Source organism: Dunckerocampus dactyliophorus, chromosome 1, assembly GCF_027744805.1.
Source record: "Dunckerocampus dactyliophorus isolate RoL2022-P2 chromosome 1, RoL_Ddac_1.1, whole genome shotgun sequence".
Taxonomy (NCBI): Eukaryota; Metazoa; Chordata; class Actinopteri; order Syngnathiformes; family Syngnathidae; genus Dunckerocampus; species Dunckerocampus dactyliophorus.
In genome coordinates, this window is record NC_072819.1 from 16,060,900 (window position 1) to 16,088,311 (window position 27,412).

Genomic DNA, 27,412 nt, shown 5'->3' on the forward strand with positions numbered 1-27,412 from the left:
AGAAATACACAAAGTTAAATCCTATTTAAGAGCACTAGTGCTCAGACTGCTGTCACAATTGGGGTCAGAAGTGGGATTGCTGACAATTGTGTAAGTGATCTACAGTAGCTACCATGACACGTGGTGTATTTGTCAGAAAATAATAGCACAGGCAACACAGTAGGTGTGCGTGTTTTGACAAATGTTCACCCTATTGTGTGCAGCGGTTCAGTGGTAGAAGAGTTACCTTCCACAATCAAATACATACAGTCAAGAAACTGGTCGACATGGGTCAGGACGGAATGAGTCCAGAAACAAAGTCCATTCTACCACAGCATTACAAACATTTCTTTCCTATTTTTTTTGCCCTTTACGCCTCCGGCTTTGGTGCCTTCCAACAAGCGCGATGATCCATTGCCTATAGAGCCAGTAAAAACCCAGCCCTGGGCATTGAAGAAATACACAACCAAAAATCTATCCAGCTAGTATTGCACTGCGCTATAGCATATGCATATTCATGTATGAGGCGGAACTAGATGTCTCGGTTTCTGTTAAAGGTTGCAAAAATGCATAAAACAACTCCCACAGTACTGATCGAAGCACAGGGTGTGGGATGCTTTTAGGGTGGTGTCCCTCCCAGGTTGTCTGAGGTATGAGAGGGTCTTATTCCCAAATCAGCAGTGGCCAACCAAGGCAATGATTAAGAAAATACAGATGACTTACCATCAGGAGGCTGAGCTGGTGTAAAGTGAGGAGGTTTGTCTGAAAGAGATAAGAAACAAAATGCATTTTAGTTTTAGAAACTTCCCAAATGTAAAGTGTGAGTAATTTCTCCAATTAAAAGCTCTATATCAATGAACCGTCAGGTTTCCTATAGTCACCGGGTGTGTGGTCTACAAAAGCAAAAACCGCCAGTTGGTCTAATTAGTGCTGGGTACAAAAAAAAATGCATTAACATCTGTGGATGTTTTTTACTTAACTCCACAAGATGGCAGTAGCTGCATTTGAAGTATCATGCGTGGTCGGCATCCAGTAGCTTTATATACCTCTGCATTCACTTTAAAATGTTGCTAATCAGTGTTGTGTGTTACACTTCCCGTACTGTTGTTTACAATGAACTCATCACTCACTATTACTGCTGGATGAGCAGTTTGCTCCTTACTGCCATTACAACATTGGTTCTGTTGCTGCTGTGTTGTGCAATATACTTGTTAATGAATGACCATGTGGTCAGGGAGAGCTACTTTTTATCCCACCTGCACTGTAAATCATTTTCCCCTATTGTTCAGCATCTTAGCGTACCTAGAAAAGTGACATAGTTCATAAATGCTCTGCATTATTACTATTATTATTATTATTATTATTATTATTATTTTACAATAATAACAGTAATAATAGTAACTGTCTATCAAGTAAGTATCATTATTAATTTATATGTAAAATATATATAAAAATTACCGTAATTTCCGGTGTATAAGCCGTTACTTTTTTCATAAACTTTGAACTCTGTGGCTGATACAGCCTTGCGGCTAATTTATGGCTAAATTCTAATCTCGTGAAATCTCCTTTACTTCAGAACTACTACTAATCATTTAAATACTGTGCCACTTGCGAGTCAGTGAGGAAAGGGCAACTCTTTCTTTGGTAGGAGGCAATCATCATCATTACTCAACATAACAGTCTGACTCATGCTGTCATCTTACAAAGAACGCTAAAGTCATCACACAGCAGCTTAACACTCAAAAGTTAGCTAGGAAATCTACAAAACAAGTACCAATACAAGTTTCAAATGAAAAAAAACAATATTTTAACGTTTTCTCCAAATGCATTGTGTCCAAGCAAAGCATTCATTGGTGCCTGCCGGGGCGCTGTCTGGTGGACAGAGGCAGCATTGCAGCGCCATTCATCCATCCATTTTCTATGTCACTTGCCCTCCAATTAAAGACTTTGCTCAGATGAAATGCATTAGGGAAAAACGTTAAAATAGCAAAATAGTTCTTTGTTTTTAACTCGTATTGGTACTGGTATACTTCCTAGCTACCTTTTGAGTGTTAAGTTACTGTGTGATGAGTTTAGCGTTCTTTGTAAGACGACAGCGTGAGTCAGAAAGTTATATTGAGTAATGACCTCCTGCAATTTTCAATAGGTTGACAAGCTCATCGCTCATAATTGGCTCCTGTCAAATAAAGAGCTGCCAGGTCCTCACGGACTCGTGCGTGTCGCAATATGCCATTTTATGACGTGCAGGTTATAGTTCAGTGCAGTTTATATATGTACAACTCAGTTTTTCTTGCTAAATTAAATGGGTGCAGCTTAAACACCGGTGCGTCTTATACACTGGAAATTACAGTAATAATAATAATAATAATGTAATGTAACAAAAGTTGAGATATACTTTCTCATGCTATTGAATTTCTTTTCAACAATTCTGCTCCCAGTATACAGAGCAGCGACCTTAAAAACATGCTTGGGTGAGTTCTGTGTGGAGGAACAAACACATTCAACACCTTTGGGAAATATTTGGTACAAAATCAGTGACCTCTGACCTCACAAATGGCCCAAAATTCCCCAAATGACAGGTAAAAAGTTTGGGAAATCTTGTTCTGAATGCACTGAAAACAAAAACAAGCCAATTCTAGCACCCTAACATGCGCACTGCATTGGTGTTGGGGGGAAAACAGACACACAAAGAGTAGCGAGAGAGTGAGAGCGGTGGGATGAAGGGAAAGCAATTCATCCCATCTTCCGTGAAAACGGACATAAGGTCTTTTCATAAATATATCATCCTTTCCCCATCTAACTTGAATGTCACCGCACGGCCATCATTCAGCCAATATCTTTAGCAAATCAATACGTGTCTGAGGGTGACATTTAGCCATGTCCGTACGTATGCGGGTGTCACTTTCAATGTGGAGTCATACGGAATGATGTCAGAGTGTGTGCATGTGTGATAGTGACGTACAACACACATCACAAACATTGCGGTTGCAGGAGTCCAGCTCCTGTCATTCTGTGACCACATGCTGACTTCATCCATTACTCCTTTTTTTTCCCTCTCGATTAGGTCATTTGAGAAGCAAGCTTTGGGGAGACTTTGTAGCATTGCTGACAGATTGGGTCTGGCTGTGGTAATACGATAATGTTAGAAATGATACCCCTCCACAGTCACCCCTCCCAAAACACAACACGACAAGCGTAAGACTGACAAAGGCGTAAACTACAACAACATAGACTCTGACTTGCCCCCAGCTACATCAGGATGCCCCCTAGTATACACCCACCACTGGACGGAGGACAGGTTTGTACTGAAACAGGCTTCACGACATATCTTAAAATAAAGCTCTGCCCAACTAACCGTTAGTCAGCTACAAAGAGCAAGCTGTAAGTTTGATCATTTTGTTTTACTCCAGCAAACAGGTTAACCTAGCATGATGTTGTGAGACTGAGACTGTTAGCACTGTATCTCACATGGCTGTGCTACTGTTGCTAACGTTTATGTCCTCCTGTCCCACTCGCTGTATGTAATATATGGCATCTATAACTTTGGACAAGTGCAGAGTTACCGTGTGTGTATGTAAAAAGTGGAAATAGTGCTTCTTGGATACACACACTCTCTCAGAGACAGCCGCGAACAAACACTTTTCAATAGCATTAAAGCTATAGACACACAAATCGGCGTGTTCCCAGTAGGTCTAAATTCTAGCATCAAGACTAGATTTTGGCCAACACACTTTCAATACACTATTGTGAGACCTCTATCTAAAATTGTTGAAAGAGAGTAGAATGTTTATTAAATTGCACACACGGATTTTGAACCTACAGTTGTTCAGGAAGAGAAGAACGGCAAAGCCCAGCGTCGAGGTGGCCAACAGGATCAGGCAGATGTTGCAGGGGATCATGAAGTAGCGCACCACCAGAGATACTTTATGTTGGTACCGACGGTCCCGCTCAGGCGGCGTTGGCGACGGATAGTGGCACCCGCCCATGGTCCAATCCATTGATCCCCGCCCCTCCAGGGTGGTGGCTGAGGGGACGACGGGGCGTGGCGGGCGTCGCGAGGCGCCCAAAGACCCGCTGGAGAAAATGATGGCGGTTTGGTGGTTGAGCGGCAAAGAATGAAAAAAAATTCGGAAAATAGAAGTGTAATCCGGCTTTCAGGTGCGGTGATTTCCAGCAGGCAAACTTTCATGCGTATCCAGGCAACGCATTTTTAAACACGTGGGCCCGACAGTCGGGGACATGTTGGACTCTTACAGCCCACCGCCTGTCCATACTACCTCCATCTCTCTGGGAAAATTGTATTGGTCTTTTTAGTGTGGTTTATGTACACGGTGTTAATACTTACAGTGAATATAAATGCGTAGTAGGTGGTGGTGATAAATATGCAAGTGAGTGGCACCTTGTGTAAAAAAAAAAAAGTGTTTTAATCAGATATCATCATGGAATTCTCTTCTGTCCTTGCGGTGACCCTTATTGGTAATTGGACGGTTGGTCCGGGGATTCCCTCCGCCTCCCTGTCCAAACGCCAAGGTCCGGTGCCCCCGACAACAAGTATTTCCTAAGAGGCGCACATCTTTTTTTCTTTTTTTCCAGCCCAAACTCCACACAGCTGCTTCTTTTTGTATCCTGTGGATAGGCTGGTCACGGTGGAGAGACACACGAGAAGCGTGGCACATCCACAGATCCGGCCAAAACCAGGAACCAGAAAATACGTTCTTCGCTTTGGGTTCTCCTTTCGTCTGAAGAAGTGATGGGAAAAGTTGATTTAACCTGTCAGAGTAGGTCCGCGACTGAGGCGTCTAAGGAAAAGATTTATGGGGCTCTCATTTACGAAAAAAAAAAAATTCTCATTGCACCCTGATTACCAGGAAATAACTTCCTCTCCCTGAGAATCCAGCGTCTCTGATTGTCTGGTAGCCCTTCCTCCAAGGTAGGTCCTCACAGGCGACGGCATCCAGCGCTTAATCCCACGGCAGCAGGTAGTGGTCCCGGTTGTGGACGCCCCCAGTCAGACCACAGATGTGGGAGTGGGAAGTAAAAGGAGTGTTACCAAAAATGCCACTCCACTGTATCAATTTTCTTCTTGTGGAACAACAACAACGGCGTGTTGCTGCTTCTTCAAACACGCTCCTCCTGAGCGCTCCAGCCTTCAGCCGGCAGAACCAATGATAATGAGCAAGCGAGCGAGAGAGAGAGAGCGAAAGCAAGAGAGGGGTGGGGGGCCGTCTTAACAAAAGACAGAAGGGAGGAGGGGTCGGCAAGGAAGAATTTAAAAAAAGGCTTGGGAATTGAATAGCGCTGGAGTCCTGACAGTGAGGGGAGTGCAACGGTGGAGTGTACGGACAAAAGAAGGGGTCGAGGTCTTCTGGACATGTCAATCGACTCCTCAGTTTGTTCGGAATGAGTCGAATCAAAAGGGATCTGCGCGGCACGGACCTTTAGGACGTACTCTTTTTACGGCAAAATAGCACAAAAATGGTAATAGTAACGGTTGTTTCCAGCATTCTTAACAATTTACACAATAACTGAACATCACAATACAACAAAGGAGTAGGAAGAAATAGAGCTGCCTTAAGTCTTCCTCAGCAATTACTCTTGATGTGTTCACTTCCTGTGTTTAACATGTTCCATCACAAAAAGACATCACATTCAATGCTTCAGGGAGTGTTTGAGCTTACATTTTGTCAGCATAGCCCTGCCTTAGTGATTTTGCACCAACCTAGTAAAGACAGGTAAAGTGCGTTTCAAAACATTTTTGTAGAGAGTTTTCATACTGACATTTAAAAGATGCGCACAACTACTTTTGCTCAAAAACATCAAAACACCCCTACTTTCGAATATTAACACAACACTGTAAAGGTACATGAAGGGTATTTTTGAAAGGATCCTTACTGATGACAAAGGTGTCCAAATGTTCACACACACGTTTAAAAAGAACTGAAAACGCATAAATGACCATGAATGATCCATTGAACACATCTATTCAATTAACCACAGAGTTGCCTAAAGACGCCAGGCACATGATCTACAAAAGCAAATAACACCGGCTTCTAATTAGACAGGGTGAAAAAAAACATTAAAAATAACAGCTGTGGCTGTAGGCAACCTCCTGATGTCGTTTTTTTTTTTATTAACACCACAAAAGTGGAGTGCAGTGTTGCAATCAAGTGCATACATCAACGTAACGTGAGTGGTCAGCATCCAGTGAGGTAATGCACGTCCTTTGGCTTCAACTGACTCAATCATCAATCAGTTCAATCAGTATTAAAGTAATGATCTTCTCATCACAATTATAAGCATTACCAAATGTTCATTCTCTCTTATCATCCTCTTCTATTTATAGCCATAGATTGAAATAGGAACACTGAAGCAGAGTGAAGGCATTTGCATCCATATCACAGCATGAAAATTTGAACAGCACTTAAAAAAAAAAAAAGAAGCCATTCATCATTTCTCTCCTAATGCGATAATGAGGTCATGCTATGTGTCGGCTCGGAATAAACTCAACGACAGCAGGCGGCAGATGCAAGGCGGGATGGAGCATCAATTATTTATGTTTCTTCACTCTCTCATGTTCTGTTCTGTGTCTTCTCCAGCTCCTGCTCTGCCTCCATCTTCATCACTTCATCACAAACACACACACACACACACACACACACACTCACACTAATAAGTTGAAAAGAGCTCATCCTGGTATTTTTTCACATGTGGACCAGATCTGGTCTGATGGTTACGTAGAGGATCTTTGACTAGCATTTTGAAGTGGGTTCTTAAAGGAAAACCATCATCCACAATCCTTGTGTGACATGAACACGTCTTTCTTTTCTGTGCGTTCTAAAGATACTAAAACAGATAAAAAGTGACAGCTCGAGCTGGTAACTGCATGAAACTGCACGTAATGGGATCCACCAATGCCGCCTACAAAGACCGCAATTAAAACGCCTCCAAAAACCGTACAGTATTACAGTATATGCAGTATTTTGTGTATTTTGTCCAATACTGGAAATTCCTTTCTCGGCACATTGATTTCGCAAAGCAGTATAGAAACGAATACCTATACCTAACGTTAACTTAACAAACTCAAAAATAATAACACAACAGCACTGGGGCATCTGGAATATGTAGCCTTACCTTTTGGTAGTGGTCTGAGGCGTTGTGAGCAAGGCGCTTAGGCGCTGCAGGTGGATCTGTGGTGAAGCTCATCGCTAGCCAGCTAGTAGCTACTCGGTGCTAAGTGTCAATGCGGCAATAACATAGTTCGATCGGCGTAACCACGTTAATAATAATAATAACAATGTCGCTGTAGCTTGGTTAATATGCACGTCACATTGGCGTACATTCCGTTGTATAAGCCGCACTGGTGTATAAGCCGCACCCACAAAAAACAGATTTGTTCATACGTATGCCGGACATCACAAGATTAGACCTTTTTCTACCTTTTTCTTACATTTCAAGGTCACCATATGGTTGTATTTGAAATGATCCAGACAGGAGTAAAAGTTTTAAATTCAAGTTTAAGCATATTTCATGAGTTCCCTATATTCTGGTGCACAATGTCAACATTTAAATGACATATTTGAAAAAACATTAATGAAAATTAGAGAATACTTTCAGATACCTTCTGGTTATTGGCAGTGCTCAAGCACCTAATGCTGGTTATGATTATGGTTTGATTCATTTTTACATGCGTACATGTTACATTGGAATACATCAAATATTACAGTTCACAATTCCACATGTCCAAAAAGAAGCAGGAAGAAGCAGAGTTTATTTAATCCTAACCCCCATCCATTTCACATCAATTGCTAATACATTTGTCCACTTCCTGTATTCAGCATGTACCCTTTACCAACTCCAAACAACATAAAAGAATGATAAGGCATTATAACAATGTAAAATAGGAGTTGAGGTCGTAATAATCAATATAAAGAAATTATGAATTATGTAACAGCCATAATAATGAAGAATAATAACAATTGCGTTTTACGGATAGCTCTTATCTGGCTCACGATTCTTCTTCTTTGTACTTTGTACACATCAACTGCTTTTGATGTTTATTGAAATGGCTCATTTTAATGCATAGTTCTTCACTCAATCCGTTCCACAATTAATTCCACATGTTGATATACTGAAGGTTTTTAGCATTGTTCGTGCGTATAAGTGTTTTACGTTTAATTTTTCCCTAAGGTCATAATTTTTCCGCTCTTGTTGAGAAGAATTGTGTAACATTTTTGGGTAGCAGGTTATTGTTTGCTTTATGCATGATTTTCGCTGTTTAAAAGTTTACCAGATCAGCAAATTTTAATCATTGGGATTTTGTGTGTAAAGGGTTGGTATGTTCTCTACAGTATAACCGGCATTATGGATTATCCCAACTGATCTTTTTTGTAGCACGGTTAGCGAGCGGAGTCTACTTTTATAGTTATTTCCCCATATCTCCACACAATAAGTTAGATATGGTAATACCAGAGAACAATAGAGAGAATGGAGTGATTTTTGGTCCAGAATGAATTTAATTCTGTACTGAATATTGTTCTTGCCACTTTATGTTGTATATACGTAATGTGGCATTTACAACTCATTCTGTCGTCTATTGTAACACCTAGAAATCTATTTTCGCTCGCCCTGTCAATGCCCACGCAATCTATTTGTATTTGCGTATGAGTGTCCTTTCTGCTATTGCTAAATAGCATTATTATATTTTAGTTTTACTTAGTTTCATGGATAATCTGTTTTTATCAAACCATTTTTTTTGTATTTAGTATTCATTTCATCTGGTGTGCTTTATCCAGAACAAAATGCAGTAGCATCTTCTCTTCAGTTCTCGCTCTAATTCTCGTAATTATCTGACAAACGGTATTTAACTGGCAGCATAACGTTCAAGATTCCACTGACTTTTGAAGATGGTGAGCATTCTAAAGTGACTGAAACCCTCCGGAAGCCAGTTGTCCAAATGAAGGCCAGAAGGATGACCCTATCAGCCATAGCAAGAGAAGCTGGTCTAGAAATCTGTGATTTCTAGAATTTTGCACCTTAACAACGTCACAAACTCATTCGAGTCTGCCAAGAAGGCTGGTCCTCCACAAAGGACAAATGCAAAGGCTGAACCCAAGGTGTGTAAAGAAGTCAGTACAAGCTGGCGGACGAAGAGTCATGGTTTGGGGATTATTTTCTGCAGCAGGAGTTGGCCTCTTATAAACTACATTTCAGAATCCTGATCTAAAACTAATAGAAAACCTCTGGAAAATCCTCGGCACCAAACGTATGGCCAAGAGACCAATTATACTGTAGTTACCAAGCTGTGGAAGAGACTGGAAGAAGAGTGACCCAAAATCACGCCAGCACAATGTGGCAAACTATAGTGATGACCTGTCACAACAGATGTGCTGAAGTAGGTAAGGTGAGGTAAGCCTTCACATTTTCTATTCATCATTGACTTGTAACTTTTAAAGACAAATTTAGTTGTGATATTTCTCTGTGATCATTGTGTTTTCTGATAAATACAGGTAGGTCTTTGTTGATGCGCCATGGTTATTTTGGTGGCATGGTAAAAGATTCCTTCGAATGTTGAGAAATGCAGATGACATTATTATTTCTGAAAAAAAATCAAGCATCCATTGTGTTATTATTAGCCTTTTCTCATTACATTATGCCTTTTGCTCTATTTTCCCCTTTTTGCTGTCGTTTTAATTAATTGTATTGCTACAAGGTGCTGAGGGCCAATTAAAAAAGAAGCTCCCAGACACCTGCTTTTATAGCTTTTTGCCAGAGGGGTTGAGCGCCTGACGTGACGTCAACTCTGTGAGCAGCCACAACTTTTGCCGACTATTTAGCTTGCTAGCTTCCTTCGTAGCGAGTGAATGATGAAGGGGAGTGTAGTTGGAACAAATGGACGCATTACAACAAACATTTGTATTTTATTGATTAGAAATTGGAGGAGAAGGCACGGATGGGCTGTACACCCTCTGAACGAGTCGTATACACACGGGAAATAATGTTCACAAGCCCACTGATCACAGCCTTTACGGTCTGGTAGGTTAGATTTGTTGAAGGCGTGTGTGACGAGAGGCTGTGCAGGGAGGAGTAAGCCGGTGAAACACATGCTAGTGCCTCGACACAGGAGCATAATCCAGGTTTCACAGACTGAAATCGAAACTGAAAATGACAAAATGCGTACCTGGATAGCAGCGTATTCAAGGGTATGAAAAATGATTACATGTTGGCAGGTCTGATCTTGCAGTAGGTTCTTAAAAAGAGCAGGGTGCTCCTGTAAAAAAAAAATCATTGACTAGTGTGTGTGTGTGTGTGTGTGTGGTTTTTTTTTTTGCATTCAGTCCTTAAAAACAGCAGAGCGCTCATGTCATAGAGAGGATCTTCAAATCACATTTTTGCAGTTGTTCCTTAAAAACAGTCGACCACTTCTGTCATACACAGGATCTTAGATGAGCACGGTTTTTATTTATTTTTTTACTATCAAGCGTATGCTGTCCAGTGCAGTGATGAATGCAATGATTTACTGTATTTTACAGACTATTAGTCACTCCGGAGTAGAAGTTGACTGAGTCCAAAAAATACACCATCAAGACGAAATAGTCACACTGGACTATGTTGCATTTACAGGTATTTATGATCGAGCTATCATCACAGTAAGCTTTTTTTTTTCTTTCTAGAAGTGTCATGGGGTCGCTCCAAACAACATTAAATTCACAAGAGCAGAAGACAAGGCCAAGACAAAGAGGCAGGGGGCAATGTTTACACCGACAAGAAGATGCAGTTTGTGGAGAACTTGCTGTGACGTCGGTTCCGAGGAGCATGTGGGTGGACGTCGGGGCCAGGAGTGGTGGTACATTGACCTGAGCCGCTTCACTGACACTTATTTGAAAACATTTTTGGATGACAAAAATAACTTTTGTCTACATCGGTGAGTAACTTTGTCCAAGTCTCGCACAGCAAAACACACCTTTCGATGACATATAGGTCCGATATGCGCATCCTCACCATTCAGACTGCAGTAGCTCAGATGCAAATCGGATTTATATCTACATACGAATGACATGATAAAAATCAGATACAGGTCACATAAGTGCAAAAATATCTGAATTGACCTGCAGTGTGAACCTAGCATAGGTGTCACCAAAAACCAAGCACCACCCCATTTTTCTAGGCAGCACATTAAGTTCAGTTTGATATATATTTGATATACAAGTCACAGCTGACTATAAGTCACATGACCAGCCAAACTATAAAAAGGGTGACTTATAATCCAAAAAAACATCTTTGACGAAGATTTTTGCAGAAGATCCTTAAATACTCCTGTCACATTGAGGATCTTTGACTAGTGATTTTTGCAGCAGCAGAGTGCGCTCTGTGAGCTACGGGATCTTTGACATTTGTCCATTTTAGTCCACACTTTCTCAACGACCTGCTGAGGTTCAAGAGTCCACCCCCTTATTATCATTACCATCGGCTACCTCCACCCCCCACCCCCATCCTTTACTGCTAAGAAGCAACAATTCCCATCAGCAGCACAACAAAAGCTGATTAATGGGCTTACAGGCAAAGAAAGCCTTTTTATTGTCGCCATCTTCACTTTTACAGCCGTTTGTTTGGCCACACAAAAAAGAAAAGACCTTCAGCGCAACAACAACACACTGCAGGTGTGCATCCTCCCAGCAGAGGGCGGTGTGGAGCCCTCTCCCCCACATCAAAGCTGAGGCGCTTTGATCCATTTTTAATGGCACCGGTACCGAGCGAGGTTAACATCTCTCTCTGGAAGCCTTTGAAATTGCAAATTCCATTAAAGAAGCCAAAGGAGCTGCTCTCCTGTTTAATGATGGCCACAGTTACTGTTTGTGTGCAGAGAGAGACATTTGTCTAGTTCAATAACTGATTGGCACTGATGGGTCAATAGAGGTGCATGTGTGTGTGTGTGTGGGTGTGTGCAGGTGTGTGAGTGTGTATGTGTGTGTGCGAGCGATACACGCAGCAGTTGCCCATGCTGAATGATGATTGCGCCACCTAAAAGCCGAGAGGATAATCAGCAAAAAGACACTCTTGCCTTTTAAGATTGACTTTAAAGAACACACAGATGATTCAATTTCTTGCAGCCCTGTGGAACTGTATTTAAAAAAAAATACCTCAGTCATTTGTTCAAGGACACAATTTCTGCTTCCAGGGGTCATTAGGTTGACATGTGAAGGCCATGTTGGATTCCTCATGCGCACTAAAGTGTGCAGCGGAGGGAAGCCCTGGAGGCAAGGTCTCACTGAGATATTAATTGTAAACATCGTAAGTCAGGATGCTAACACCGTTAGCCTCAGCAGTGGGGAGGTGGTCCCATATTCTGCAAGTGACGTTTTAATGATGTTCTAACAGCAATACGTGTCCCTGGAGCCTGTTTATGGGCGCTAATAGAAAAATCAGTCATCTCCTTGTTTGCTGCACTTTTGATAGAAGACAGGCGGCTTTGAAGTTGCAGATTTTCATGATGTCACAAAAGAAAAATTCCCCTTCCACATGGACATGATACCGCCTCGGCTTCAACCCGAGATAGATGAGCCTGCCCCGTGTATGTGGCCACCACTTCACGCAGGACAGTCTTGTTAAGAATATTTTTTAAAAGGCTTTGCTACACATCTTAAAATTAAGGGCCCATATTATAGGATTTATGAACAATTTGTCTCAGAGGTTCCACAATAGTGTATTGGAATAATAAGTGTAAATAAATAAGCCATTTAAGACATAAATAAGACTCATGTTTGCGTGTGTCGCTATAAATGTGTTCCCTAGGGAAGCAGAGTGAGTGGTGGACAGGAAGTGACGGCGGGGGGTTCAGAGTTGAGTGTTAGATTGCCGTGGGCTATGGCCGCATGAGTAGCCCGTTTTTTTTTTTTTTTTATTAGAGATTTTTATTACAGATTATTGTGCCTCTTGTGACATAATTCAAAGCTGCAATGAAAGCCAGCAATCAAGTCTGGTGATTGAATGTCTCACCGAACATTACAGTAACATTACTGACACCTAATGACCAGTGTAGAATACTACATCAACGTCTTTGAATGCGTCTTTTGAATGCCTCACATTTGTGTTTTAGTTCATTTTAGTTTCTGCCTGAAAATGCTTAATTTAGGAAAAAAATACATACTATTTGCTTAAATGTTTTGACGACTAAAAGGTCGTATTCAACCACATAACAGCATGATTTATTCATATATTTTTGAAAAACTGTGATAGAGTGAAGCTGCGAAACTTGAACCACAATGTGGCAAGGGACGACACACACTGTCAGAGACAAGGACAAGCAAAACTCATTAGCATTAAAGCTACAGACAAACAAAATTGCATGTTCCCAGTAGAGTTGACCAAAAGCACATTTCAACTTTCGAAATTCCAGCATCAGCGCGAGATTTTGGACAACACACTTCCAATACACTATTTAAATTCAGTGACAAATGGTAAATTCTGGGACATTTAACAGGTGGTGGATTACTGCAGGGCTGACATAATCATCCAAGTTGCATATTTGGCCATGATGCATTTGCAAAATTAGAACTGCAAATGAACTGTCGCTTTGTGTTGTTTTCACAAAGACAAAGACGCCTACATTCTGAACAATTTTAGCTGGGAAAGGACCCAGAGCAGCACTCGCTGCTTGTTGAGAAGAGCGACATCAGTTAGCGCCCGCTTCAGTTAGTGTGTTTTTTGGTTAAGGTAAAAAAATGTATGCCACAAATTTGCCTCAGTTTGTGTGCATTCTCTGGTTACCAAAAAATGTGACGCGCGTCTTGTCATGTTATTAATACACTGCGTGAGTCCATCTGTGTTCTTAATATATTTTTCTTATCAGAAAACATCCTTCCTCGCTAGCATTCTGTTAGCTAACGAACAAAATGGCCACCAGAACCGTTGCCCGTCTATGATGCCATCAGTGGTTGACTGATGGCATCAAAAATGTTAACACAAAACATGTTTTTATAGTTTTACAATTATAGTTTTACATGCATAAAACAATTCTAAATGTATATAAATGATGAGTGAGGCTAAATGAACATTTAAATGAACATTTAAGGTTACCTTCATGGAAGACTACTGTTCCCAAAGACACAATATGGCAGCACGGCACCACAGACACCATCTTCCTGTTTTGTCATAAGTTATTTCTTGAATTCAGTAGTGTTTCTCATCTTCTTTATCAAAAGCTGGCAGCTGAAACGTTCTTTGGCTCCATTTCGGGTTAGAGTATTGAGGTGAGAAACACTATTGAATTGAAGAAATAACTCAAATCGTGTCAAAAACAGGAAGATGGTGGTGGTTGGTCTCGCTGCCACATCATGTCTTTTGGGATCACGTCCTCAATGAAGGTAAAAGTAATCTTATATGTTAATGTATCCCTTTTATTTATAATTTATATGTATTTCTATGCATTTCAAATTGTTTTCTGCATGTACAACTATAACTGTACAACTATAAAAACGTGTTAACATCTTTGGCTTTCTGAAACAGATTAATTGGATTAAATTTATTTCTTATGGGAAAAATTGATTTGCTTAACATCCGTTTTCTGCTAGCGTCAGACCTTTTGGAACAAATTAATGACGCTAACCAAGGTTCCACTGTACATGCTTTCATGTCAGAGTCACCAAAAGTCTCTTCACTAGGGTTGTTGGTAGTTGCTTTTTTTTTTTTTTTAAAGAGTATTTAGAGGGGTCTGATTACTCGCTAAATACAGCGATAAAATCGCTAAGTTAGCAACACCATTCCCTCCTGTTCCATTTTCTTATTTTTTAGCAGACCAGGTGCGTTTTAATGTGTTTTCGAGTGAGGATGAACAGGTAGCACTAGCCAAATTCATTTGTGGATGTATGGCTACACTGTATTGCATTTGTTTGCATGTGCACTACAGAGTCAGTGCTTGGTGGCTGCCTGTCCACTTGGATCTTCCCTGATAGAAGCAGAGAGGCCATGTTACTAATTGGCCAGCCTACAAATGAGACAGTCTTAAATTATATATGCATTCTCTCAAATAAGTCAGTAGTTTCTGCTATTTCTTTTTCACATCGTAAATAATTCCAGCTGTTTTTAATGGAAGTGCAGCCAAGCGGTATCTGACTGCATGCAGGAATTAGAAGTCTAATGAAAAGAAAAGTGTGCGCCTCGGTGAAGAAGTCCCAATTACTCCGGTAGCCATGAAAAGGCTGCTTAGCAATATTTATTAGAATGTGTCGACGTGCTTTTAGTTTGATATTGCAGAAAAAGCAAAATGTATATATCCAACCATTCCTTCAATACCATGTGTATTTTTTTTTTATTTACCATGAAATCACTGGTTTATATACCACAATTATGTTAATTATGGTAATTCTGTTTACTGGCTTTGCTTGGCATCATGAACTCTACTACAGAAATCAGTGTTTTCTACACGTTCGCTTCTTAAACTATTATTTCATGATGAAATTAAAAATGTGCCCGTTGCTGAAACCTTATCAATATGTTGCCTTGACTTCGGCTGCATTGTCTTTTGCGTCATCATTTTAAATTCTTGTATTTGGGTAATGTTTGATAGCAAATGCTAACTGGATGTAATACATGATGTGTGCCCTATTGAACGTTACATAGCTAATGTGACTGACATATTACCAGTACTCAGGTTATGTACACAACTATTTAGGACGTATGTGTATATATCTTTATTTCCATATTGAAGTGAATTATGATAGCAACTACTTTGATTACCTGTAAACTTTGAAAATGTGAACGTGAAATACTAATCATTCATATTTACAACATAATTTTAGTTGCTGGTTTGTTCCTCAGTCCTCGTGCCATCATTCAACATATTTAAATATTGCAACCATCATTCTCCATTTTTAGATTCCAAAATTTCAGATATCACTGGTTTTTAGCACAGTGGATTGACACTTCTGCTAAAGAATAATGCATTACATTTAGGTGAAAGATTGGATTAAAAAAAAACTGCTCCTGTGCCGTAGTATTATACCGCCCAGTCTCCACTTTGCTGTGGAGGTCGGTTGTCTCGCTGCCCTCAGCGCCCCCTTACAAGGTTTGTTTGTGTACTGACTGATGTGTTCAATGCTGGGTGGGTTTCTTGCAAATTCCTATATATACCACTAAATACACTAAATATAGACCACCATTATGTTAATTATGATAAGCAAGACATCTTGTTCGGATACTTGTTTGTTGACTGGTTGGTTGGTTTGGTCGTTGACAACTGAAGTTAGCTAGCCGCAAAACCTACATGACTGAATTTTTATTTATTTACTGGCACTTGGGTCAAGGAAAAACATCAAATAAAGGAGCATATTCAGGAATTGTCCACACCCCTAGAGTGTGTCTATGCGTTTATATAAAACAAGTAAGTCGCCTGCTAACTCACAAAAATATTATTGCTAGGTCGGCCATGACAGACGTTTATACTCTGACGTGATGTTATAGTGTAAAATGCTGCTGCTATTTTCTGTTGTTATTATCAATGTTTTTTTTTTTTAATCTATTTAAGGGTTTTTAGACATGTATGGTAAGTACAAAAACAGCACAAGAAAGGCTTCAAGGCCCAAAGTGACTGAATAGAGGTGTGTAACATACTATATTTGTTTCTCTAGAGCTCTGATAGAAGCTTTATGGGCATGATGAATGGCTGAAAAGATTCCTTTAAGGCCTTCTCCTCTTCATTTCGAGCAGCCAAGACGCAGCAGGAGCGAGAGCCTATGCATCAACTCAGCTGTCATCTACAAGTGGCAGGAGCGGAGTCAAAGGAAGGAGGGAGGGCTGGTAAGTGAGGAGGTCATTTTTTCTGTATGTTTTTACAAGCAAACGCACCACAGCAAAGAGCGTGGCATGTTGCCGAGGCAACAAGCCACCTTATCCATTATTCATCCGGCTAACAAAACTGATAAACAAGCCAAATGAACGGAAACAACCACAGAGTGGAAAATGGTGGTGGTCAACCAATCCATCCATCCATCTTCTATGCTGCTTATCCTCACGAGGGTAGTGGGGGCATGCTGGAGCATATCACAACTGCCTTTGGGCGAGAGGCGGGGTACACCTTGGACTGGTCGCCAGCCAATGGCAGGCTACATATAGACACACAATCATTCGCACTCACATTCATACCTAAGGACAATTAACCAATTAACCTAACATGCATGTTTTTGGAATGTGGGAGAAAACCGGGGTACCCGGAGAACATGCAAACTCCAGACAGATTTGCCCCAACAGAGATTTGAACCCTGATCTTCCAGATCCAGATATTACACATTTTTGCATTTGCATGATTTTTGTCATACAATAAATTTGAAAACCTATTTGGATTTAGGGTGCATGAGAAAGTGAAAAGAAAAACCTAGCTCTCTTTAGTCACATGGTCATTTATGAACCAATATATTGCACAACACAGCAGCAACAGAACCAATCTTGTCCTACAGTAAGGAGCAAACTGCTCCGCCAGCATTAATGGCACACAGGTGTAACATGCATGACTTTCACACCGACTGCTGAGTAGCAACATTTTAAACTGCATGCCGAGGTAGATAAAGCTGTTGGATGCTGCCCATTCATGATACTTTATGCAGCTACTACCATTTTTTAGAGTTAATTAAAAAAAACAAAAACAACCTCCATACAGTTGTTGCCAGCAATGGTTTTTTGACCCAGTGCTAATTAGGGACCTCAGTGGTTATTTGCCATTTCACAGTTTTATTGTAAGAAATACATATAATAAAAAATGCATAACCTCCTTGGTAAAGCATAGGTTGTTTTACATGCACACATATACACACACACACACACACACATATATACTGTATATACTATATGTCTATTACAATCATATGACCCCTCACCTTGACCCACCCCGCCCCACCGCCCAAAAGGAATCACTTTAGCAGAAACAGCAAGAGAGAGCAGGAGAGCAGGCGTCATATTTCACATCTCACATCCATGCATCCATGATCGCTGCTGCTGCTGCAAGACAGCAGGGGGATGAATTATTGCCCCGTTGTCATGGCGACACCCAGTATGGAGAGAAAGCCACCATGGAGAGAAAAATGGCCATTTGTGGGACTTCATTTTAGTGACGAGAAGACGACGAAGAGCGAAGAGAGTCGACAATTTGCTGGAGTGCTTTTCCACAATTTGTGTCATCTCATCTGGCATTCATATCATTTCTATCCCAACACCTGCAAACCATTCCTCCACATGCTAAATGATGCCGGAACACAACGCCGCCTGCATCCAAAGCAGGCAGTAAGGAACATGTCGGACCCTTCTTCATGTAAAAGTACTCCCAGTGCTGCTCTCTGATTTCAACAAGACCCCCCCCCACCTTTCTCCCATACACATTCCTCTTGACGCAGTCCATGTGACCGTGTGACCCTTACCAGACCTCAAAGGACCTGCTGACTTCCCTCCGCAGAGGACGTGAGGTCAGATGACAAGTCTCACTTCACCACAGCAACAAACGAGGCTGCTTTCCAATCAGCTCCTCTGATTGGCTGCCATGGGCCTAGTAGCAGATAATTACACAACCGCCAAATGACTTTATGTCTTTATTTCTATTAATATATGAGACAGCGATGATTGACGGTGTTGAATACTAGTTATTTTATTTGAGTCGAATGAAAATGTACAATATTTTTTATGCAGTTTAATTTGTAATTGTGAAAAATATAGAATTTTTTTTTTGGACAATCTCTTCTTAAATTTTTGCTTGAAAAAAATGTTTAATTTGGAACAAGTTGCATACAGTCTGTTTAACTGTGAATTAAAAGCAATAATAATTATAGTGTCACATCTCAGGGTGACATCAGAAAAGGAGCTCAAGACCTGCTTGTAGGAAGAGGAGGAGGAGGAGACAAATAAGTGTGTACAGTAGAAGAAGATAGAGGAGAACACGCCTGACAGCAAAAGTGAAGGCTAAGAACTGGGACAGTCACATGGGAGTGGAGTATGGTGGTGGTTGCGGTGGAAGAACAGAGATAATCAGTAAGAGGTGACAGCGAGGGGCTGAAAGGTTGAGAGTCAGGGAAGAGGCTGGCTAATGGCTGTTGGGAGAAGGTGGTCTAAGAGGAACCAGAGGAGAGAAACTGAGCAGCATCACCTGAAAGATGTCTGCATTCGTAACGCTCAAGGTAGAATCTCTACCAGTGTAACCCGACCTTATGGGATTCAGGGTGTAAGTAAGGTGGGAGCCAATGGGAGTGAAGCCCCCACAGAACACACCTGAGCTCCCATACAGACAAATAAAACACATTCACCCATTCATTGTCCATGTAAAACATTAAAACATGCATGATGATGTTCATTCATCTTATCTACAGTATGTTGTTCAAGTTGGGGCTTAGACATTTTTCCTCTAGAAAAAAAGCCTTGAAAACATGAGTCGTCTTACATTCATGGGGGTGTATTTGGTGCCAGACAATCTACTTGCCATGTGCTTTTCTTCCTTTCACTCACACACACACACACACACACACACACACACCAATGACTTGGAGAGATGCACTGACACACACATAAGACAATATTTGTATTAATTGAAAAAGTCTCATTCACGTTATATTCCGTTTGTTGTGGCTGTGTGCCTTATGGCCACGTTTGTCGTGATTGGATCCTCTGTCTTGCTCTGACCTCAGTGTTTCCTCCAATCAGCTCTCTCTTCCCTCTTGTGTGTAGCCCAGGTGTGTCTTGGTGTGTCATTAGTATGTGTATTTACTTCCCAGTTTTTTGTCCTGTCTTTGTCGGATCGTCATATGTCCTTTGTGTGTCTGTTGTCTACACTATGTTAATTGCATACAATAATATTTGTATCATATTATAATTAATAATATATTATAATTGTATTACAATAATTAATTATTAAGAATTACTTAATTATATTATTAAATATAATAATAATAATAATAATAATAATAATAATAATAATAATAATAATAATAATAATAATAATAATAATAAATTAACAATTATTATTATATTAATTAATAATATTATAATAATATAATAATATTTGTAAAGTAATACAATATATTTCTACTTCACTACCTGGAACTTTGCATGTTGAATGTTGAATGACCAAATTCTTAGCATTTAACCTTTTTGAGCACCATTCCACTCTCGCTGTCCCTGCTTCCTTGCACTTGAGTCCGCCATGCCTTGCCTCCACATCGGGGCTGTACAAAATTCAGAATTGAATTGAGAATGACCTCTAAATTCCAATTCAATTATTGAATTTGAATTTGAATTGTGGTTACAAACTGAAAGCTGAATTGCCATTCAAATTCGAATTGCAGGAAGTAGAATTGAAATTCCATGAAATTCAAAGAAATCCACGTTGCATAATTAAGGTGCATGTAACAATGAAGCTTTACAGTATATATATAAAAACGTGAATTTTATAAAAATATTATTGTGTGGAATTTATGTGCACAATACTTTATTACAGTAAATTGCTAAGTGTAATAACTTTATTTAAAATCACAAATTAACACTGAAAACCTACTCAGATAAAACAGATCATTAAACATTTTTTAAACTTTCGAATTGTTGGATAGAAGGATAGCACAACACTTCATCTCCCAGATTACCTTGCTTTATCCAAGTCTTTAAAATGGCTGTAGAAACATTTTGGACATTTTGTGTGGAGTACACTAGTGAAATAAATTGATGATAATTATAAATAACTGAAGGCCAGAGCTGGTTTATACTTTGACTTTTGTAATAACAGCAGTATGCAAAATGATAATACCGGTAAAAGGACATCTGGTGAAGCAATTCCCACAACAAATAGAAACCACAACATTCCAAAATTACGGAGTAATGCTTCAGGAGTATGCTTAATGTTAGTGTCTGTACTTCCTATAACTTCCTATATCCACATTTTTATTCAAATTTAGCTGATTACACACAAACTTTCATGGAAAACAGCCTTTAGTTTTAGTGTCATCTTGCTTACTAGCTCCAACAGCCCCATGCGTATTATAAATGTAACCAAGTACCCTTGGTTTCGTTTTTGTTGGATGTCTCGCAGGTTTAGTGCGGCCAAATTGAGCTCACTTACTTACAGAACAAGTTAAGTTAGCAAATCTGACCTTGACTCTGACAGCCATGACACCCTTTTAAGACTAAAAAGCAGAGGAAGCGGGACAAACATCTTCCTTGGCAGAGTTCGTCTTTGCTCAATCGATAATGTTGACTGATCGACTGTCTCCCCTTCTGTTGTCCACAAAGTCCACCATACCCTTTTAGTTTCTTCTGCTAAAGAGCGAGCAAAGCGGATGACCCCCCAAACACGCACACACACTGAAGGACAAGACAAAAAGTCACACAAAAAATGGTGACGGAATAGAGCTTCCCTTTTAAGGGATGAGTCCATGCATTGACAAGCAGTGAAATACACAGAAAGATGGGAGGTCAAAGTTCACAGAATGTACCTTTTTTTTGTTTGTTTTTACTCTGTTGAAATACGTACACAAACAGCAGTGCCGACTAGAGCTAGATTTGCAAACAAGTCAAATGCAAGATACAGTATATATGCTGAATGAACGAATGAATTTGACAACCAAGACTTGGAGAAGGATAAGGAACACAAATGTTTTTCAGTTAAAAATAAAAACAATAAATGGGCCAAAAAAGTTTTTTTTTTTTTTTCTTACTGCCATTGGCTGGTGATCAGCTAAGGTTGTACCCCGCCTCTTGCCCGAAGTCAGCTGGGATAGGCAACCCCAATGAGGATAAGTAGCATGGAAGAAGCATTTGAAAACAAACCAAAGTAAATTATTCTCTTCTTTTTCTTGGTTGTCCTCTTACCAGATTGGATTGGACCGGATGTAGACGCGTTCTGCACATGCGTAGCACCGATTGCGATTCCGGTTGCGGATTGCACAGTGACAGCCAGCATTAATAGCACTGATGAATTGATTGTCAACAACATTACGTCAAGCGTAACACGCATGAATTTCACACCAACAACAACAGCTACATTTTAAAGTGCATGCAGAGGTAGATATGTATAGAGATGTTATTTTGGGCCCTGCGATTGGCTGGCGACCAGTGCAGGGTGTACCCTGCCTGTCGCCCAAAGTCAGCTGGGATAGGCTCCAGAATACCCCCGCGACCGTAGTGAGGAGAAGCAGCATAGAAAATGGATGGATGGATGGATGGATGGATGGACGTTATTTTGGGCAACTAAGTGTTATCAAACTATTTCCTAAACTTCCAAAATTGACCAAATATGTTGTAGAATATATAACAACTTGTTTTTTTTTTAACTTTAATAATGATTTAGAGTGCATGAGAAAGCGGAAATAAAAATGTAGCTCTTTTTGACCACATGCTAATGTATTAACAAGTATTGTATATTGCACTACACAGCAGCAACTAAAGCAATGCTGTAATAGCGGTAAGGAGCAAACTGCTCCTCCAACATTGCAGTGGTAACACTTATTCACAAATGCATAAAAAAGAGTATATAGAGAAATGCTTACATCATGAGTGTAATACAATGGTGTATATACAGTAGAGTACGTGGAGAGAGTGGAAGGTAAGTGATGCTTGTGAGTGAAGGGAGGCTGTCAGCACTTGTAGGTCAGGGTAAATGTTTAATGCATCATGCATATCAACAAAGCCTTGACTATATATATCTGCATTTTCTCCTGGCTGGCCAATTAAGCATCCAAAAGGTGCCAATTAAGTAATATAACATCTCACCTTCTTCCTAATGGAAATTTTACTCGCAGCTCTCCATTTAGCCCGTTGACGGCTGGAGCGCGTTACCGACATAATCTCATTTTAACAGTCCCTCCTTCTTGCATTCAGCTGCTGCTTTTGTGCAAATGACTTTTAGTGGTGTGCTTGTTGCGTGCACACCATTAGGAAAAAGCCAAGCAGGGACGGATTAGTGTAACGTGACAAAGAGGGCAAAAAAAACGGAGGTGGATGCTGAAAGTGCAGCCAATAAATCCCATAATGGCCTGCTTATCTTATCAAATAGGGGGAGCTTTAATTTTTGTCTTTTTAATTATCATTAAATGAGAGTTTGCCACTGGGAGCCATCATAAATAAGGCACAATAAGCATACATTAATTAATTTGACTATTCCCACAAGATTGTTAAGGGGAAACTTTATCGTCAATTAAACAAACGTTGTATACAGTTATAATTTCTATTTAATATCATAATATTTATGCTAGAGATGCTCGACATTTGCTTTTTACTGGCATCCGATATTGTCCAACACAAAATTTCCGATACTAAAAAGAACCAATACAGACATAGGCAGCAGAAGCTAGCAAGCTTGTTGCTGTGCTCCACATCACTCGTGCGCCGATATTATCATTTCGGCGGGGGGCAGAGGGACAGTAATGTAATTTAAAATGAAAAAGAAAGGGTGCTCTAATGATTTTTTTTTCATGACAACTGTAAATTTGTCAATGTATTTATGAGTGCTGTCGACTTGTGGTGCCCTATAAGGGGAAAAGTTAGGTCAATTCCAAGGTTCCCTGACTACCAGGAGGCCCCAAAAATTAGGTAATTATTAAAAAATATATGTGATTTTTTGTTTTCCACCAGAATTCCTGGTTGCACCCCTGCTACTGGCTTATGATCTCCAAAATGGAATCATAAAATCACTGTCATTTAAACAAAAAACATATTTTAATTACTTTTTCAAGAGAGCATATATCACTCGTGAAACTTACAGAGGATGAGACTGTAAATTGAGGATGAGACTTTGGATGTGAGAGTACGTTCTGATGGTGCTCTAGCAGGACTTCCAGTTAGCACGCAGCGAGGCTGCGAGAGCGTAGTCGGCAAACCCGGTGTCTTCCACCACAGAGGGAGACTGGTCATCTAGTCCGACGAATTCACTTCTTTTTCGGGTTATTTGCTTTAGACTTCTGGCTGTCAAGCACATACGGGTGAACGCTGTCCAGTGTTTTGGCTACAGTAGCTGCTGTTTGACATCACATCGTGAGTCTCAAAAACTCACCATACCCCGTCAAGTGTTTGTTGTTCAAATGCTACCCCGGCAAGATACTTTTCGTGGCATGTTTTATGGGTGCAACATTTATATCACTCTCAAAAACGGCAGGTAAGGTTCACACGGCAGATATGTTTGTTTTGGGTTTGGCACGCCTACGCAGTGCAAAGGAAAGTGGGCGGGGGACGCTTGCTACGGGCTGCATGCCGCAATAGTACGAGCCGCAGGTGATCGGCTTTTGTGATCGGCATTGAAAGGCAGTTGTCGGCATATGCCAATCACATGCTTTTTCACGGATATTGATCATTGGCCGATCGATCGGCGCATCCCTACTTATGACGTGTGTCATTCATCACTGAATAATTTTTTGTTGTTTCACTGCGTTATTATTGAAGTTGTTAAATTATTTTTACACTTCCATGACAATTAACAATGTTAATAAAAACAATTTGAAAAATGGGTTAGACACATCTACGACATGACTCATGACACAGAGTTTTGTCGTATCGGCTAGCTTCTTTTACACTTGTAGGACTTTGAACTGAGATGTAAGAAAACGGAACACAGCCTGTCACAGTCAAGGCAATTCACAGCTCCAGCGTCAATAAGTCCATGACGAGAATGTACACAAAAATGTGACTTTAAACATATAGTTAATAAATATGTTATGATGGCCACAGTTTGACCCTGGAACAGATTATTTCTATTTCCATTATTGCCTATAGGAGCAAAAAAATCCCAATAAATCCACTGTACACGACATCATCCACAGTGTTGGAATGATGTTTGTGTTCCACTAAAGGCCTCAAGCCTTCTCCTTCCATGACACAAACAACACAAAAGTGGGTCCTCTTCACTGGGTGTGGCCTGGATTCAAACAAAGCTGCCCCCCACCTCCCAGTGGGTCAGCGCCTTGTGCGTGCACTGTATGGATATTGGGGGCAGCAGCAACAACAGTGGATCCAGGACATGTCTGGACCAGGGAGGAATGCAGGGGATGGGATAAAAGCCTTGGGATATATGAGGAAGGGGGAGGGGGTTTACTTCGTTATGAAGGATGCGGATTAGAGCTCAGTTAAATACAAATCTGTGGGCAGGAATAGGAGCAGTCTATCACTGGATGCTTATCAGCTTATCAGCACGCATGTATTTTTAAATGTCGACGACAGAAAAACTGATTTCTTTCATAAACATGCGAAAATCAACCAATGTAAATAACGATACACTGAGCCAAATTGTTATCTCTGTTCCTTAAAACATCACACATTTGCTCCCTTTGACTAAAAGTCATTTTTTAAATCACTTTTATCATATTTATCTGAACATAATCTAATGCAAAGCTTCTCTTTTAAATATTGTTTACATGTCTGTCTAAATCTGACAGTGAGCATTCATAATCCATCCACCTCACAGGTGTGGCATATCAAGATGCTGATTAGACAACATGATTATTGCACAGGTGGGCTTTATTTTGGCCACAATAAAAGTCCACTTCAAATTGTGCCAATTTACTGCATTGGGGGAATCTGGGAGGTCCATAAAACAGTCAATATCTGGTGTGACCACCATTTGCCTCAAGTACCAAACATGCTCAACGGGTGGCATGCCTGGTGAGTATGCTGGCCATGCAAGAACTGGGATGTTTCCAGCTTCCAAGAACTGTGTACAGATCCTTACAACGTGGGGCCATACATTACCATGCTAACAGTAGTGTGCAGTCAGAAGCACTGACCTACATTTACAACTTAAATACTAGTATTCTTTCACAACAGTCTATTACTTTCATTTTGTTGCGTTGCTATTGGCTCCATTGCTTCCAGTTGTGTATGGTAATTTTGTTTTTGTCTTCTATGTGTTGCCATATCAATGAAATCTGTCCAGGGCCTTTAGAATCAGGAGTGCTGACCCATGTCACATACATAATATTAGCAATGGGGTTGTTTTTTTTTAACCAATCACATTTCAGATGTGCCTTTCAGGGCCAGCTAGCCAGCCCACAGTGACATCAGCACTTTTCCATCCTCTTATTGGTTGATCCGAGCAAAACTATTCAACAAGCCAAGTTACGCCCACTACGACTGGCTGAGGAGGAGACATCTCTGCTGAGTAGATGTATGTTACTTAAAAGCTTTTATATTTTTGTTATGTTATTAGATAAATATTTGATTGTAAACTACTCCAGGTGATAGCGTAGATGTTTGGAGTTGTCTGAACCTTCAGTCGCCAAGGTATTCCATTTACGCTCATTACATTTGTCTCAGTGCCAACTTTACAAGCACCACCGCTGCCGATCATCAGTAGAAATGAATTACTAATGCTCGAGTTACCAGCAGCAATGTAAGACAGGTGTATAGGTGACTATGTATTCAAAGATAAAGGGACCTATTACCAAAATAGTATTGGCATTGCAGTTACTTATTGTGTTGGAGTTCCCCTGTTGCTAAGTGCTAGCATGACACAATGGTAATTATGTTTATGCTTAACACGGGTGACAGTGGTACAAAACTCCACAATTTTCATTTGTTTATTCATTTTTATGATACAGGCTCTTACGGTATCTGCTGAAAAAAAAATTGTCCAGTTAAGTCCCCACTGAAGGCCCAGGTAGCAAATGCACCACCGCCAATGCATCCTGCAACACGAGGTGACCTGTGTTGTAGGTCAAGTGGTGGCGGTGGGGTTATCATTTGTGCAGGTGTGTGTTACAAACACAGGGCCATTTTGACGAGATCTTGGGGCCCATTGTTGCACCATTCATCCAGGACCACCAACTCATGATAATACACAGCCTCAGGTTGCAAAAATCTGTACAATATTTCTGGAAACTTGAAACATACCAGCTCTTGCATGCCCACCATGGCGACTGGTCTCAGACAATCTTGTGGTGAAGATGCTACATGTGGCGGTCCCTTGCAATATCTGTGGCATTGCGCTGTGGGATAAAACTGCACATATTGTTTGTACTGTTTTTTATTACCGTACATAAAGTTTAGTTATTAGTATTAGTATGATAACTTTTTCAAACAGCCACTGTTAACATTTACTTTGTGAAAAATGTTTCAGATTTTGTTTCTTAAAATACACAGCGGACCATTTTAAAAGCAGCTGAAAAAACAAACAGCCACTGCACCAGACGGACACCCCTGCTTGGAACTGGAATATGTGTCTATAAACCTCTTCAGTGAAGAAGATAGATTTTGATATGGATTTTTTCTTCTTTTATATTCCCAACCATCTGCACTTGCTTACACGTTATCTCACCCCCGCCACTGCCCGCCCCCACCCCTTTGAACTAAATCCTCCATTGCTTTTAACCCCTACTTTCCATCGCAGGCTGCTAATGGAGAGGCCTTGTCCCAGGAGCTTGTCTGTCTCATCCAAACCAGGAAATGTTAGTGAATAAAGGAAGGGGGACAGTGGGTGAGGGGTTGGTTT

The 27,412-nt window shown here is 40.4% G+C and overlaps 1 protein-coding gene across 6 annotated transcripts in view; it reads right to left on the reverse strand.

Moving 5' to 3' along the window:
• agrn (agrin) overlaps positions 1-27,412 on the reverse strand; it is a 379,909-nt gene that overhangs the window by 253,912 nt on the left and 98,585 nt on the right. For 4 of the 6 annotated variants that reach the window (XM_054781405.1, XM_054781230.1, XM_054781147.1 and 1 more), the window contains exon 3: positions 703-741. In XM_054781405.1, coding sequence (XP_054637380.1) covers positions 703-741 — 39 coding nt within the window. Of the gene's footprint in view, positions 1-702; positions 742-3,799; positions 5,153-27,412 lie in introns of those variants that run through there. The other 2 variants (XM_054781580.1, XM_054781322.1) reach the window with 1 other exon arrangement.